Genomic DNA, 18,063 nt, shown 5'->3' with positions numbered 1-18,063 from the left:
ACTTTCATCTGCCTCCAAACCCTCTTTCTTTGAACTCTTTTAATTCAGTGTTTCAATCCATGTTCCTTTATGTGGTAAGACATGCTACTTTTCTTTGTGGCTAAATGTTCTCCGACTGTGGACTCCAATTTAGTTTCCACTAGGTGTTTTATGTTTTCCATGAAAGCAAATTAATAGGAACATGGTTTTCTGAGAGCTTCACAGTTCCCTTCACTCCTGAAGCCCCTCTCGAGCTATCCTGCTAATTCCCAGATTCCTGTGCAATGCAAATCCTTCTCATTGGTGATAGTAAGTTCATGACTTATAACCTTTCCCCCTCTCTTGCTACCTTTGTTCATCTTATAGCCATCTAAAATCTTCCTTTAAAAAAAGCCTTATATAGGACATAACAACACATCCTGAAGGAGTGTTTAGCTGAATATCTTATAATTCCACAGCCCCTCTAACTCTCAGACTTCTGCCACATCTTTTGAGCAAATGTTCTACTACTTTGCTTAGAACTCATCAGACTGAATCATGAGGCAACCCCAAAGGAGTGTCTGACTGTATCTGTTGAACATGCTGAAAGCCTAACTGTAGAATTGCTCTTTAGACGAGGTGAGCAATGGTACTTGTGTCAGCCTGTCAGTGCTGTTGAACTGAGTCTCAAACCTCAGTCTTCTTAGAGAAGAGGAAACGAAGGTACAGGGAAGTTGTCCAGATAATAAAGTGTGTTGGCGACAGACTCAGAGCTTCTGGCCTCTCCTGAAATGAAATTCTGCTGTATGTGCATTATTTCCTTAGCAGAAAGCCCTTTCCAAAGTAGCTCAATAGCTGGGGTTCAAGTCAAACATAAGTGTGAGACGAGAGACGAGTCCTAGCTGTTGGCAAGGTAAACTCTGACCACATGTTAGGAAGGCAGACATGGGGGTGTTTAAACAAGCCTAACTGAAAGAAACCTTATTCCCACTCTATTTCAGTTGCTCAATAAATATTAGATCTCATATTGGCTTTTTATCTGGTGTTCTATCCTACAAATGTTGAGTTATTAAGTGTTTGATGAGAAATAAAAGGAAGTCAATATATTTAAAGAGTTAGAAACAGGCACTAAAAATGAAAGGGTAAATGAATGGAGCCAGTTTAACCTAGAAAGTGAGGACTAGAGGGCTTTGCTTTGGTCAATTATTTGTTTGTTTGTTTCCTTTTTTGAAAGAGCAACTGAGTGTTTTTGTTCATGAAATAATTTAAATCACAAAAATATTAACAGTGTCCAGTAACCTCCCTTTGATGATCACAAATCCTTTCTGTCTGGCTGTCAAGTCAGGGAGCAGAGCGACTGCCCTGGTGAATGCTGAATATTGGAGCAAAAGCATGGAAACAGACACCGGGACAATACAGAATTGGACACGTTTTACTCAGCCACTGTGGGAAATTATAGTGTCCCACACTTTCACCTTTGTCGTTTGATAAAGGTATATAATGTGAAATTTGAAATCTACAAATCAAATTTCTAGCTGCTGGTTTTTTGAGAAATCTTTGCTTTAATAGAATATCTCATTTGATATCTGCAAGTCGTTCATATGCTTTCCAGCGTAAGTCAAACCTCAGTCCATACAGTACTTCCACCCATGTGTTTTATTCTGTTGGGAAGACATGTGCACACCATCACCAAAATACATGATCACACACCATCTCAGGGTCCTGAGAAAAAGTACAGAACACTCTGAGAACTACTGGCAGGGAGATGTTAATCTAGTCAAGTCAAAAATCTGCCCCTGCCCCTCCTATTTGTGTTACTTGATACTATTTGACACTTTAATAATCAGCTTCCTTCTCTATAAGTCTGTAAGTGTGTGTGCGTGTGTGCGTGTGTGTGTGTGTGTGTGCATGTTTGATGTTATAGCTGTAACTTATGTGCCCAATACATTGTGGGCACTTGCCAAATGTTAGTTCATGCTATCATTGATGGTCCTGTTGCTATTCACATTATTATTCCCAGAGTGGAGAAAGTAAGTGATGAAAAGATGGGAGGATGCACAGGGATTGAAGGAAGAGCCCGACACATAACTTGAACAAGAAAGCACCATGTGACAGGGCTCCTAATGACCAGTGACTCATTCATTGTGTGACTCTGGACTCTCCTCTCCTGCTTGGGCTCACTTTTCTCCACTGTGAATGGGTGAGGCTAACCTCTTTTTCTTTAGGTCCCACTGCTTTAGGACTCTATCACTTTTCCACAGCCACCAATAGGGAATTCAAAAATAGAATCCTTGAAAACTTTAAAACAATACTAAGAAACTTTCTGGCCACTGGAAGTTTGGAAGCAAGTGTTGCAGACTTGAGTCAATTACTGTGGGGCCCTATTAGACGCTGAACTGACCATCCAGTTAAACTACTCAATCAGGATTTGTGCACATAATAGAAATCTACTTAAACTGTCTTAACCACAACAAGCATATATATTATAAATATGTATCAGTAGCTCATGGAGCCCAAGTACAGAGGGACTTTACCAAAGGCCAAACCCAAGAACTTGGGTAACTCCCTCCAGCCTCCAAGTCTATGACAAGGCATGAAGTACACATATTTGGGGGAAAGTGCTCTACCTTCATTCCTCTTCTCTGAAAACTGAGTGCACCCAGAGCTGTGGCAGCCTGCAACTAGTTTGTTCCACATGGCTCTGTCTCTCTACTGCCACAGTTTATTGGTGCCAAGGGCACTTGAACCAGTGAAATCCAATCCATCAACAGGAGTGAGGCCAACATATCTTTGTGCCTAAGATCTTAAAATAAGAGCTTAAAGCTGCTGCTCATACCCTGTTAGGACCAGGATCTGAGAACTAATGTACAGCCAGGACCAGGGTGGCCATACTTGTTCCCTGGGTATGGACCAGCAGAGAAAAAACTTTGGCACAGAAAGAGCAAAAGAATGAACCAAATATGCAGTGAGACACAGAGATGGGCAATTTGAAGTCCAGCAAAGACAAAAAGAGTAACCTGGGCCTCATGGCATTTCTTGCTCCTATTCAGAGCCCTCGGGAGACTTGGCTGCACCTCCCACCTTAGGTTCCTAAAACATCCTTGCATCCTCACAAATTCTCACCTTCTGCCTAAACCAGATTAATAAGTTTCTGTTACAATCAATGAATCCCAAGCAAATGACCCCATATGCCCCCTAGAATGTTCCTATATATTTCCTCTGAGTTAAATGATATCTTGGTCCTACACATTTCCCATCTCTGTGTTTGTGACAAACTTTAGTCTCTCCTTGAAAATCCTTTTACAGTGTCCATTCCTTCATTTGGAGCTCAATTCTACCTTTCTTTAATGAAACCAAAAATAAATATAGAAATTTATGTGTAAGAGTTAGGGGAAGGGGTGTAGAAAAAATAGGGTTGATTCTGTACTCTAGAAAGCCAAGTTTTGGTGAGAGATTTACTTGAGATTTTTTTGATCTATTAAATCAAAATATCCAGGGTAACAACATGAATCTTCACTTTTTAACTGTTTTATAACAGGTGATTTTTATGTATTCCAAAGGTTTAAGAGTTACTGTTTTAGTGGGATCCACAAAAAGACAAATTCAAGCACTGAGATCTCAAATACATCTATCAATTTATTTATTTATCTATCTATTTAATCATCACCTGAACATATTTCTTCATTGTTTTTACTCTATAAAATACACAGAAATGCAAGTTTTTATGGAGATTAATTTATGTATTTATTAATTTGTTTTACTAAAGGAGGATCTTACTATGGACATTAATTTGGAAGTTGCATTTTTTTCTACTTTACAACATACAAAATGGCCATCCACCAAGTAAGCAAATACTTCTAGATGATGCTTAAAAATAATGATGTAATATTCCATGGTAGCATAATTTATTCAACCATTCTCTTATTTATGAAAAATAATGAGTTTCCTCTTTAATTTTTCCCCACAAATATTTTGAATTAAACGTAACTACTATTTAGGTGTGTCCTTATATATTAATGTTTATAGTTTCGCCCAGCTGCTAAATCCAAAATATGTATATTTTGTATGCTAATAGATATGATATTATTTTCCCCAAATTAAATAATTTCTTCTCCTTTCAGAAATATATGAGAGTATTCATTTCCTCTGATCTTCACCAACATTAGATGTTATATGTTGATATTAAAAATTTTTCAATCTAACATGCTTTTAAAAATTATCTCATTGATGTTTTAACTTACATTTCCCTAATTACTAGTGAAAAGATATACTTTTCTTTATCTAATAACAATTCATACATTTTCTATTTACTGCCTCTTTATATCCATCATGTACATGGACAAAACATTTTTTTAAAAAGACTTTATTTATATATTTTTAGAGAGAGAGGAAGGGAGAGAGAAAGAGAGGGAGAGAAACATCAATGTGTGGTTGCCTCTCACACAGCCCCATCTGAGACCCTGGCCTGCAACCCAGGAATGTGTCCTGACTGGGAATCAAACCAGCGGCCCCTCGGCTGGCAGACTGGCACTCAGTCCACTGAGCCAAACCAGTCAGGGTGAAAATTTTATTTTTTAGTCTTTTTTTCTTTTCTTGAGCTTGACATTTGTCAGATATTTAAAATGTGTCTAATCAAATATATTTCTCTTTTCTGTTTTTTGTATTTCTCTTTTCTGTTTTTTTTATATTTACAAGAGAGAAATATATTTCTCTTATGGTTTCTGGTTTTCCTGATCAGCTTCTACATGTGTACCTCTTCCACAATCTTTTTCTATTTGTAACTTTTAAAATATTTATTTTCAAATCCTTTTTAAAAGGATTTTAAACATTTAAGATCTACATTCTATCAGAATTCCGAAATGCCTGTGCTCAAAATACTGACTAACATGAGAACTGCAGATTTGATGGCAGTATTGCAAAAGATTTTTTCAAGAAGCAGACACTAATCCTATTAGCAGTTAGTATTTATTAATAGAAGCTTATCCAACCTACCCTGTAAAGCATCTTGTGACACTATACAAAATGGGCCAGCTTCCTGAAACTGTATCTTTGCAGTTTAAATCACAAATCCTCAATAGTCAATATCTACTTAGCACTTCATGGTTTGCAATGGCTCCCACATCCGTAATGTTTGTGCTGTGTGGGGCACAGCAAACAAAAATGATATGCACACAATTTGTTCTGTCTCCCAACACCTGAAAGGGAAGGATGGGGGTTCAGAGAGGTGAAGTGCCATGCTCATGCCCAGGATTTTAGCCACAAGTTTCCTGACTCCAGGTCAAGAACAGCAAACTGTCCTGGAACAGAATGCGGGTCTGGCTGCCTGCTGCTATGAAAGCCAAACTCCAGAGGCAGGTGCTGTTGTAAAGGAAAGTGGTTTATTTTCAGGTGCCTCCCACCTGGAAGATGGGGGAGTCTTGTCTCAAAGCCCATTTCTACCTCTGAATGGAGGCAGAGGTTTTTATGAGGAGGGAGAGAGGAACAGAACGAAGAGATCAAGGGAGGGGGTTGAAAGTTCTCTACATGCAGATGAGCACAGTCTACTCCGATAAGGCAAGTGACAGCCCCGTGTGCAGCATCCTGGGTTCACATCACCCTGGCCCGGTGGATGAAGGTCCCCAGATCTCCTGGAGCTGGCATGCCTTGCCTGAAGGTCAGAGTCTATATTCTTTGAGGTTACTTCCTAGGATTCTCATACAAACATGCTGTTTATCTACAAGCTACATATTAGAGTCAGCAGTTACAGAAACAATGTCAAAAGAATGGTGGGGTAGGTTACAATTTCCCACAGTTGCAATATTTCATTGTTCCAGTCCCATGGAGCACAATTTCAGAGACCCATGAGCTTCCTTGGGGTCATAAATGATTGTTTGATAATTCTATAACAAAGAGCAGATTTGGAGAAGGATGTTGGTAGGAATGAAGGAGTGTGTGCTTCCATCCCCTACCATGCTAAACAAATACATGCTTTTTAAAATTATAAGGAGGGAAGCATTGACAGGAGTGGAATAAAATATCTTCCTGCATCTCATGTAGCCCTGAATCAGGCTGCACAGAGAGATCTTATCTTGTCTAAGCCAGAAACACCCTGTGCAGTCCCTCTCTAACAAGTTTGGTGCAAGTTTGAGTATAGACCTTGGCACTCAACTGTATTTCCATTGAACTGTATCGCATACTCCATTGTTGGCTCCACGGGTGGCTGCTAGAAATAGCACCAAGAGTATCCAACCCATTCTGTATCATTCGGGACAGAGCCAGGCTCAAGAGACACCTGACCTTGTTCCTCATCTCTGGAGGAAATCTGGCCACAGCAAACACAAGGGAGCACAACAACAAATGCCAAATAATAACACTATGAAAATTAGTCTTGGACACTGATTCTGGTCCTACTGAACAGGGGTGAGAGAATGAGAGGGGGCCTAATGAAAATCAGTCAGCGAGCTTCAATATCAGGCAAGCATCACAGCACTTGCTTTCTCCTAGCTGGTTGGTTGTCATAGAAACCTGTGTTTGTAGAGCTTCTGAGTACATTAGCTCAAAGACGATGCTTACATTATCCTATTCCGATATTGCTGGAGAAGTAGAACAATTCAGTTCTATTAAAGAAATATTTTCTGAGGGCCTACTGTGTGAAAAACTTCAGGGGATACATAGGTAGACACCTGGTCCCTTCTTTGAAGCGCCTGACCAGCAGGGGAGTGCTGACAAGGAGACAGATAGCTGTAATGGAATGTGATCAGCACACTAATACAGGTGGGACCACAGAGAGCAGAGCAATCCCTCCTTCCTGGGGACATTAGGGACTGTCAGAGTGGAGGTGGCATTGGAGCAGGGCTTCATGTGAAGGATTACCAAGAGTCTGCTGGTAGAAAACTGTGGTGGACATGCTAGGGAATAGCTTGAGCAAAGTCACGGAAGCAAGGCAGATTATAAAGAAGGCTAAGTCTGATAAACAAATCCAGCTTCATGCCATAATGAGTGCTGAGAATTACAGTCAAGCATTCTTAACTTGTACTTCATCACTTTCAGACGTGTTCATTATTATCCTCTTAAGCTAGGTTGAAGTTGTCATGGCATTGACTAAAAGGGTTTGCTAAGCAAGAAAATAACAAGAAATTTCTCATGAAGGATGTTTACCTTCTTAAAGTAAAAAGAGCTGTTTCCAAGCACTTTGGGAAAACGTATTCATCAATAGAAAAGGCTTTAGAGCCAGATGAACTGGGTTTGATTGTCATTCTTAATACTTAGTAAGTATGTGATTGTGGGTAAGTTACTTGAACATTTTCAAACCCCTGTTTTTTCTGCTTTTGTTTTGTTATATGTACATCGAAGATAATAACATTTCTTTCTAGGATTACTTTAAAAATTAAAAAAATCAATCAGCATATTCCAAGTGCTTATAGTAGTGCCTGGCACAAAGTAGTCATATAAGAGGTTTTAAACTTTCAAAAAAGAATGATAATTCGAGTCATTTTATTACCCTGGGTATTTCTTCTATGAAGTCTTGGAGGTTTTTAATAAAAGTCTGATATGCACAATCAATCAACATAATGCCATTTTAGAGCTTGAAGGGAACTGGAAAATGATCCAATTTAATTTGTCGACAGAAGAAACAACTAACTTCCAAGGTTAAATTTCTGGTATCTGGTACATAGCTGGTTAGTGGGGAAGCCTGAGCCGCACCCCGGGAATCCTGATGGAACCCGCTGCTCCTGCTGCAACACCACCGCCGCCTTCCTCACTGTTGTCCATCACTAGAGTGAATGTCCTGGCAGGCCAGCCTCAGGAAGGCACGTTAGGGCATGAGTATGTGCCTAATGGTAATATCACTCCTTCCACTCAATTGGTCCAAATGATTGAAGTTTAGCTTTTCATGCAAAACTGAAATAAATAATAAATCGTTCTATATAAATATTAACACAGAATTCATTATGTTCTCTCAAGAGGAAAGTTGCATAATTATGTATGATGCTTGTCTTAGCCTGGTGACATTTGTAATGTTGAAAACCATCCCCAGAACAGATAAAAATAATTTACTCTAACATCTAAAAGGAAAAAGTTTATATTTGAATTAGCTCAAACTGTGTTTAAGTCCTGTTGACAGTATTCAGACCTCTTCTACCTAGAGGTACCCAAGTAACTGACACCTACAGAGATGGGCAGTGCCTTCCAGGGCCCCCGCTGGGGCAGCAACCCACTCCCTCCAGTTGACAGCGCCACGGTCGGTGTGGGGAACTGTGTGAACAACACAGTCCTCTCACCTCTGCCTTCCTATCTCTTGAGCTGTCCTAGGAGAAGCTGCCTCCACTTCTCCAGGATGCTTCCATTTCCTCTGCTTTGCACAGGGTCATATCTCAATGAATTCCACCTCAAGCAAATTTTTCCAGCTGGTATACTCAGACAACTGTTTTTCTGACAATGTATTAATCATTAACACTCTTTGAGCTCTTACCATAGTAGTCAGTACCATCCAATGGGATAATTAAGATGAAAATTAACTAACTAAAAGAACTCAATAAAATAAATACAGCTATCTCCACTTTCAGATGCAGAAAAAGGCATTAAACAGGCTACAGAACTCCTAAGTGGAAGCATCAGGATACTAGCAGAGTGGTGTGACTCCACTCTGCAGATTTACCCAACATGAAAATCCACCAGGTCACAAAGGAAGGGATGCCTGTTCCACATGTAGTCAAAACACAACCTGAGTCTTCACAGACTCTCACAATGGCATGTCACTTGCAAATCACATTCAGCTTTGTTGTTTTACAGGCAGGGGAAGAGAGGCACGGGGGTGGGGGGGGGAAGTGACCTGTGTGCAATCTCATTCTTCCCCAGCCTAACCCAACATCCTCCAGGAGTGAAGCCTCTGTGCTTTAGCTCAGGTCCCTGGGGGCTGTGGCTGTGCATTATTTTTCCTTGGATTGAAATGGCATTATACTAATGAACGCATCTTCTTCTGCAAATAGGGGGCTCCCTATAAAATAGGGGTTGGAGAAGGGAAGCAGGAGCATTGAAAGTGGAACTTGAGTCTTTGCTCAGAATCAGTTTGCCATTTACTGTTTTGAGATCATGTGGATTTCCGGTTATGGACTGTCTAACATTTAAACGTTGACTTTCGATTGATAGCAATCAGTGAAGCTGCACAACCTCGTGGAGGATCACAACAAAGTTCAGGTTACGATCACTGTAAAGGGCAAAGGTAAGATATATGTATTCTGCTGTCTTTAGCATCCTAATATTTCAGGGTGCATTCCATCTCAATTTATCGCTATTAGTCCATGAGACACAGGCTTTGCTGATTGAACCCAGGACTGGGGCTAAGGTGAGGCAAACAGGGCATCTGAGATGAAAAGTTAAGAAGACGAGATCAGGCAAAGGCTGACCTGTACCTGCAGGAATCCTGAGAATGAGGACTTTGTTGAATTTTGTACCCTACATACCTCGCATGGCTTATCCTCATCTCAGCCTTGATTAAAACATTGTCACGCAGTGTGTGAGTTACTTCAGATTTCCTCTGCCTTCCACATTTCACTCATTTGAATGTTACTGGGTAAGCCTTCTTATGGCTTTTTGATTTCCCTAACTATACCAAACAGACCCTGTATTATACATTTTGATATGTTATCCAGAATGCAAGCTTGAGTGAGGCTTGTAGATGGCTAGTTGGACACTGGCATTTGTTCTTGCCATAGCCTGGGGGACGGGAGGTGGTCATGGCTCTCTGTGAGCAATGAGGAGCTGTGCCCCAAGGCAGCAGACATTTCACATCAGGTTTTATTCAAAGGCCTGAGCGTGCCACAGTGGGTCAGGAACTCAGCCAAAGAGAGTAAGCGGCAGCAGAGGGGCAGTCTTCCGCTGAGCAAGGTCCTGGAGTGTCTTCTGAGGGCAGGGCACTGTCTCAGGTACTAGGGTCAAGGTGGGGTCTTATTGCTGAGCTAATCCTTTGCTCTGGCCCAGGAATCAATTCCCTGACCCTGGTTTCTGGGAATCGGGTTGAGTGGGGCAGGTGAGCACTCAGCGCAGTCATTGCCAACAGGTTGACAAGAGTTTTCAGTCACTTTCATTTTAAAGTAAACACAGGAAAAGCTCAGATAGTCATGAAAACTGTGCTGTTGTGTAGGTTTGCAGGAGCTGGAATCCCGTCTCTTGGTTCCTGGAGACGTCCTTATTCTCCCAGGAAAGCTTTCGTTGCCTTGTGATGCTGTTCTGATTGAAGGAAGCTGTGTGGTGAATGAAGGCATGCTCACAGGTAGGCAGTTGCCATGGAGCTTCTTCTTTCCTGTCCAAAATCTAGGCCAAGTGTTAGCAAAGCAGATCAATGTACACCTACCTGCTTATACCAGGCCCAGGGTAAGGTATAGAGAGATGGGTGAGGGAGACACAACATATATAAATAGGAAACATGTAACAATGAAAGAATCAAGCCTGATGGGTAGGGCAAATAGGGTGTTTGGGGTTCTGAGGAGAGTGGGACCCCTGCACTAGCTGGTGTACAATCTCTTTATAAGTAAGAGAATGGTTTTTATTTTTATCCAAACAAAACACAGCTTAAGCCTACCAACTCTCACAGCTGTCGGAGTGCAGAGTGCATCCAGCTTGCTCTCTGTGGGTGGAAGCCCGAGTCCTAGGGGTCCCTGAGAAGGAGACTGGGTTGACACTCTGGGAAAAGTGGTACAACGGTTCTGTTCTCTAGAATGTTGTTTCTGGGTGACCTCACCTAGCAGAGAGCCAGTTTTCTAGTTATGGTTTAAACTGTCCTTGTTCTCATTCCTACTTGTGAAATCCAATGGGATTTGTGTAATTAGTAAGGCACTATTTGCAAAATATTCTTTAGGCAAAATGATGACAACAACAACAACAACAACAACACAGGACACCCTAATGACAGAAGTAGAGACTATACAGCAACACAGAAATAGAAACTATTTGTCTTTTGTGTTTACAAATTGTTGCATTTTTCTGTTTCCAAATAGCTGAAGACAGGAACACACACACACACACACACACACACACACACACACACACCCTCCTTTTTAATATCACCTAAATGTAAAGGCAGTCATTATCTACCCCTAAATTGTTCAACACAAGCAGATTTCACATTAAAAATGGGTCTGCTTAATTTAAAATTGAGACAAGAAAATGTGGTAAACATAAATATGTTCAGTGTAATTGCAAAATACCCCTTTAATGTGCTGAAATCTAACTTTCTTATAATGACAGTGATGAGGATCTGCATACTAATCATATCCTTCATCCAGAGTGTTGCCATAGCACCCAGTGTGCAAACCTCCAGCCCGAGAAGAACTGTCCTCCTCACTTGAAGGCAGTGACTGTCTCATGTTTCCCAGAAGCCTGACTGTGAAGAGGCTGCTCTCATTGGGGCAGAGGGCACGGTTTGAGAAAACAGGCAGGACTGGAAGCAGTATTTGCTCATCTGAGTCTGACTCAGGTGCATAGTTCTTGCCTGGATTCCGGGGAAAACTCAGAGAGTTCCAGAGAAGTAGAAATGGTAAACAAGACTCTTTTTCAACAAATGTGCAAAATTGATCTAAAATGAACTTAAATCATAAATGGCCTTTTCTAGGGGTGTTTATTTTTCCTGGAAAAATAAAGTCACCAGAATTAATATCTATGTCTCCTAAGTACTGATAAAAGTCGATTTCAGAGACAGACACACAAAACAGAAATATTTCTTTCTTATTCATTTCTTGAGATCTAAGTGCCACCAGGCTCTGAATACTTGATTTCACAGCCTACGTAGATCCTTCCCCTCATGCACACGTTTGTGAAAAGGACGCTGACTGAAAAAACAGATGAGGGTTCGATTCCTAAAACCAAAAACATATTCTTAGAGCATTGGCCTACAAATGTGACTCAGGTATTTTTCCTCCATATGCAAAATAGACCTTTACATATAGAGAAGCCTTTAATTATGTAAGAACTAGAACGGCAAATACTCCTAGTATCTATGTAGCTGTTTACATGTTATAAATAACTTTTATATCTCAATTGTAGCACAAGACAAATTACAGTAGGAGCTATTATAATACCCAATTTACAGATGACGGAATCGAAGTGAATAGGGGCCAGGGCTGCTCAGCTAGCAAGTGAGAGAATTAGAACAAGAGGTGACATTTGGGACCACAGGAGTGAAGAGCATGGTTCCAAGGGGAGTGACACAGTGCTGTCATTTTTTGTGCCTCATCTCCTTTTTCTTGCCACTGGGTATTCCTATTCATAGCATGTGGCTGTTGCAAGATCTTCCTCCTCCTCATCTCCTTAGCCTCGTTCTATTGCATGAAGCTTGACTATGCAAGAAGCTCCACTTTTTCTTATGACTACATTTCATTTTTATGTTGGCTCCAAGTATCATCACCCTTGGAAGTGTGCAGAGTGAAGTGGCTGGTATAAGTCGGACAGCTATCCCCGCCGATGTGCAGGTCCTCCAGGTCTGGTCTGGCTGCCTGGTGTGTGCAAGGCACACAGAGGGGGTTCTGGAGAAGGGCAGCCCTTCTTTCTGGTGCCCCACTTCACTCTGCCCTTGGGAAGTGAAGCAGGCCTATGTACCTGGAAAAGGAGGCAGAACCAGGTGCCTTTGGCTCTCGGCTTCCCCACACTTCCCGAATGTTTCTACACCCTACTTCGGTGCAGGCCCCTTGTCTCAAGGACACATGATATTTGAGTTTCCTTTGGATTTCCTTTCAACTACCGACCCAGGGATTTCTAGTTAGCTATAAAAGTAGTAGAAGAAGGGTGTGGTGAATGGGATGGCTTTGTTTTTACTCTCAAGAAGTCTCTAAAATTCATGATTAAACTTATGAATAACTTTTGAAACCCAAAAGCTAGTTTTCAACTCCTCTGTCCTTTTTAAATTCCTCCTAAGGCAATGATCTCTTTCAAGATCTAGCTCCTCACAAGGTGATCAATTGGCAAAAAGGAATAGCATGGGGGAAATTCTATTATTATTTTGAAGTTTTCTCTTGGCACAATAGCTAAGTATACTTAGTTCTTATATGTATTAGACAGTGTGTATATATATATATATACACACATATATATTATATATATAATATATATACATATATATTATATATATAATTATATATATAAAATTTCTTTCAATCCACAACCCTATAAAGGTGTGAGAACATAAAGCCCAGAGAGGGTAAGTAATTTACCTAAGGTCACACAGCTTAAAAGTAGTCAAGCTGAGATTTGAATCTATTTGTTTTTTCATTCATTCATTCATTCATTCATTCATTCATTTGTTTATTCATTCCGCACATGTTTTGTTAGTCCTTACTTTGGAGCAGACACTCTACTGGATGCTGGGCATACAGCAGTGAACAAGGCAGATAAGATTTCTGTTCCCATGAAGCTGACATTATAGTGGGGAGACAGAAGATATGAAAATAAGTCAATGACATAAGCTTCCAACAGTTTTAAGTTGTATGAAAAAAATAAAACACTTAAACCAGGGCATGTTAACCTCAGAACCTATTCTTATGACTACTGGCTCCTCATTCTCTTAGGGACAATTGTGGGTGAGGGGAGTAGTAGTCCCTCTGCCACCATCTCCTTCCTTCTCCCTCTTCCTTGTAGAATTACTGATTTATTTGGAATGTGCTTGTGGAAAGTATGCCTTGAGTTGGAACCTAGGAATTTCCCTAGGCGGTTAGTTCACATTTATACCCTGTCAAATAAGCTCATAATCAGTTGATAGGTCAGGTCTTCTCTCTTCTTTCTTTCTTTTCTCCTCTCATCCTTTTTTCCTTTTCTTTTTTAAATGTCTTTAGTGGTTTATTTTTATTGTATTTTTTTCCATTACTGATTATCCCTCTATACCCTCTTCTACCTCCCCGTCCTGCCTGCCCCCCTGCAGTCACCACACTGTTGTCCATGGCCATGAGTTCTTTTCCTTCCTTTTCTTTCATTCACTCTTTTGCTTATCCATTAACTCTACAAAGGTTTGGCAATGCCTACTATGTGTTGGGCACTGTGTTGTGTGCTGAAGTCAGCAAGACAAATGGAGAATAGTCCTTGACCTCAAACAGTTTATAGCCTAACGGTCCCAGAAATATAAATAAACAAGGACATGGCATTTCAAACTCTGTCATTATGAGGAGGCATGTGGCTCACCGGGGACAAAGGAGAGAATCTCCCTTTCACAGCAGACAGGACCTCCAGGTCCTGAAAGCAAACTGAAGAGTTGATGGTGAGTATAACTTCCTTTTGAAATCCTCTCTAGCCTACTTAGACTTCCAAAATTTTATAGAAGAGTCCATTCTTTCTTGGGATCCCAAGAAAGTCCAAGCATGAAACTCCTTATTAATACGTGAATAGGGTAAAAGAGACTTAAAATTCATCAGTACTCTGCAACACTGTCTCCAGTGACTTCCATCTCTGGTGATTGAATAGCTGCTTGTTTCTGATACTGTTGGTTGTGTGTGCAGAAACTATTCATTAGTGCTAGTTTAATTATAAATCATGGATTAATATTCTCTCATAAAGGCAGAACAACATTTGCAATTATCTATAAGTATCTGCCTTTACAAAGGCCGATTTAAAAGCAATGTGGCATAGCAATTTGGAGATTTGTCAAGAGATTCTATCCCTTTTACAAAGCCATTTAGAATCCAATTGATAAACCTACAAGATAGATGAATACCATACTTGTTCTGATGAAAATGTAAGAATAGTGCTTAGATAAAGGAATTTTCTGAAGAATATTCAGGATCAATAATAAAAATTTTATAGCTTCTTGTACCTTAGGATGTAAAAAATGTACCATGGTAGAAAACTAGTTTTTGAATAACCAATCATAAAAAAACCTGGGTAATTTTTTTTTCTAATCCAGCACTCAGCAAAAATAGGTATTTTGAACCTATTACACACCAGTAGTGAGAATGAGGAATATGAAAAGTTATACATGTTAAAGCCCCTGCCCTCAGTTATTTCCTAGAGGGAGTGATAGAACCTAAAGTTGCATGACTATAATCAATATAATAGTACTTTCAAATTAGACGTAGGACATGCTTTCTTGCTAATTAAACATTTAGCACAAGACTGGTGGAATTTAAATTCATTCTTGTGCTTTTTAAATCTGGGAGCCAGGAAGCATTATTCACATTTTTATTTTGTGCCCCGAATGTATCTTTTTTGACCCCTGAGCTAATTGTCCTTGTACATTGAATAGCCTACCTTCCAGCCTTCAGAGAAAGGAGAGGAACGGCACTGGCAAAGCCTAGGAGTCAGTAAAGATAGGATGTGCGAGTGGCCTTGTGTAGCTGGAGTTCGGTTGGAAATAGCAGCCAGTAATGCTCAGATGTGGTGGCTTTGACAATCTAGCAAAGGAGTTGAAGTTTATTAGTGATGGCAATGGAAAAGCCTATGGAGTTTTGAGAAAAAAATAAAATGATAAAAGCGGTCTTTGATAGGCTTCATCTAGAAGTAATGTGGGATGAGCAAAGGGAAGGGGCTGGAGCGGAGAGACCAGAGCAGAGGTCTGACATAATAGGAAAAAAATCCCTTTTTATATGTATAGAGATAGAAATCTCTCTCTATATTTTGTATATATTTATATATTTGATATAAACACTTATATAAATTCATACATTATATAAATTTATAATATATTACATATAAATAATAAGTATATGATTCACATAATTTATAAAGCATTATATAATCTATAACTTTATAAAATTTATAAGTCATAATTATATTATAATTAAATTATATCACATGTTAATCTAAAATAGCAATATGATTTATTATACAATAATTAATTTTAATAATTATTGTAATATTATTATACAATATATATCATATAATATATGATATCATGTAATTTAATATAACTTTATAAATTTATAATTTATAAGATTATCATTTATAATTTATAACTTTATAAAATTATAAATTATAATTAATTATAATTAAGTTATATCATTCACTGATCTAAAAATAAACAATATGATTTATTATATTATATGATCATATAGTATAATAAATTATATTGTTTATTTTTATAGCAATATAATTTCATTATAATGTAATTATAATTTATAATTTTATGAAGCCATGAATTATATTATATATTAATTATATTATATTAACTATATGATAATTAAATTATAATTAAATTAATATATTTTAATATATACTATATAATTTAAACACATTTACCTACATATATCCCTGGTTCCTGGCACAAAGCTCCTGAAATCCTTATGATAATTTTCTAAGTGATAAGGCAATAGAAGCATCTTTTGTTCTCATAAGGTGACTGGGTGGGCTCCGGGGTGGGAGCTGGTCACCAGAAAGACCAAGCCATGGTTAGAAGCTTGGGATTTTTAGCCATCTGCTCCACATTTCTGCCAGAAAATGGACAGGGGATGGAAACAGAGCTGATCATTGATCATGCTTGTATGAGGAAACCTCCATAAAATCCTAACGATACAGGTGCAGAGAGCTTCCAGGTAGTTGAATACCTCCCTTGTAGGAGGGAGATGTACCCCAACTCCTGCACAAGGGACTGTCTCAGACCTCACCCTATATATCTCTTCATCTGGCTGTTCATTTGTATCCTTTATTACATTCTTTAATAAGCTGATAAGTGTAAGTGTTTGCCTCAGTGCTGTGAGCCACTCAGCAAAATAATCAAACCCCCGAAGAGGGTGTAGTGGGAACCTCAGATATATTGATCAGAAGCATAGGTGACAACATAGATTTGCAGTTGGCATCTGAAGTGAGTTGGGAGCAGTCTTGTGGGACTGAGCTCCTAACCTGTGGGATCTGGTGCTATCTTTAGGTAGATAGTGTCAGAATTGAATTGAATTGAATTGAATTGAATTGAGTTAAATTGTAGGACAACCAGCTCATGTCAAAGAATTGCTTGTTGTGGAGTCAGAAGTGTTGTGGTATGGTACTAGCATGAGAATGAACAAGAAATACAAAAGGAAGGACTGGGGGCTTTTTTAAACTCAGGAAGTCAAAGCAGATTTTGGTTGAGAACTTATTAATAAAAAAAGATCAATTAGACCCACTGCAACCTCAGATCATCCAGAGAATGTGTTTGCAGTTCCAAGAGCCACACAAATCACAGTTGATCCACTGTTAATGCAACTACTGTGAGTCAGATAGCAATCACCAGTGAAATCATTCGAACCTGCATGCGAGTGTTCAGGAAGGACCCAGTGAGGCACGCTCACAGGGAAAAGCAGCAGGGCATGGAGAATGATTTCCTGAGAGAGCAGAACAAAGCATGGGAAGAGAAGGAAGTAAAGATGATTTGGGGATTTTAAAACTGTGACTTAGAAAAAATGGTACCATAAAGAAATAGGAAAGCCAAGTGGAAATTTAAGGGTAAAGATATTGATACGGACTTTAGATTGTTGAGTTGAGAAGCGAGCAGGATGTCCAGGCTGGGAGGAACAGCCCACAGTCGGGATGTACAAAACAAGAGCCCAGGAGAGAGGAAATATGAAGATAGATATTACCGACGTATCTACATAGTTAAGTGCTAGTTCATGAGTTTAGAGCTGAGAAGGCATTCAGAAGGAGAAAAGAGAAGCTCCTAGCTTGTTATATTGGTTTCTATCTTTCACTTCCAGCTCCAAAAAGACCATGAAGAGTATTTTACAGATTTTATGAAGGTATCATTTCTCACTCATCTGTGTACTCCTGAGCTGCTTCCCTCTACCCTCACAATCAGTGTTCTAAACAACCTCGACTGTCTAGTGCCCAGGGCACACCATACTCTTTCTCTCACTTCTCCCAAGCACACTTTTCTCTCCTTGCTCTCCTTGATCTGGCTGGACTCACTCTCCTTTGACATTGTCATTTCTTAATCATCCAGGTAATCTCTCACCTCAGTTTAGGTGCAATCTTCAGACCACCTGGTACTACCATCAAAATATTCACCTTGTTGTGTTTGCATATTTAGTGCTGTTTACTTGCCTGACTCCCTGAGCTTTATGAGGGCAGGATTCTATCTGTCTTGTTCATTATTATATTCTCAGCACTTACAACAGTGCCTGGCACAAAGTAAGCACTTAAAAATAGTTGTAGAATGAATGAATGAATGGACAGATAAAT

General features: G+C 39.5%; 1 protein-coding gene across 2 annotated transcripts in view; it reads left to right on the top strand.

The window, feature by feature from the left end:
* The window catches only part of ATP13A5 (ATPase 13A5), a 98,669-nt gene that overhangs the window by 29,410 nt on the left and 51,196 nt on the right, over positions 1-18,063 (top strand). For both annotated transcript variants that reach the window (XM_036017851.1, XM_028504659.2), the window contains 2 exons: positions 9,088-9,160; positions 10,082-10,210. In XM_036017851.1, the coding sequence (XP_035873744.1) occupies positions 9,088-9,160; positions 10,082-10,210 (202 nt within the window). The remainder of the gene's footprint in view (positions 1-9,087; positions 9,161-10,081; positions 10,211-18,063) is intronic.

This window comes from Phyllostomus discolor, chromosome 2, assembly GCF_004126475.2.
Source record: "Phyllostomus discolor isolate MPI-MPIP mPhyDis1 chromosome 2, mPhyDis1.pri.v3, whole genome shotgun sequence".
NCBI lineage: Eukaryota > Metazoa > Chordata > Mammalia > Chiroptera > Phyllostomidae > Phyllostomus > Phyllostomus discolor.
This window is presented reverse-complemented; position numbering and strand designations above follow the sequence as displayed.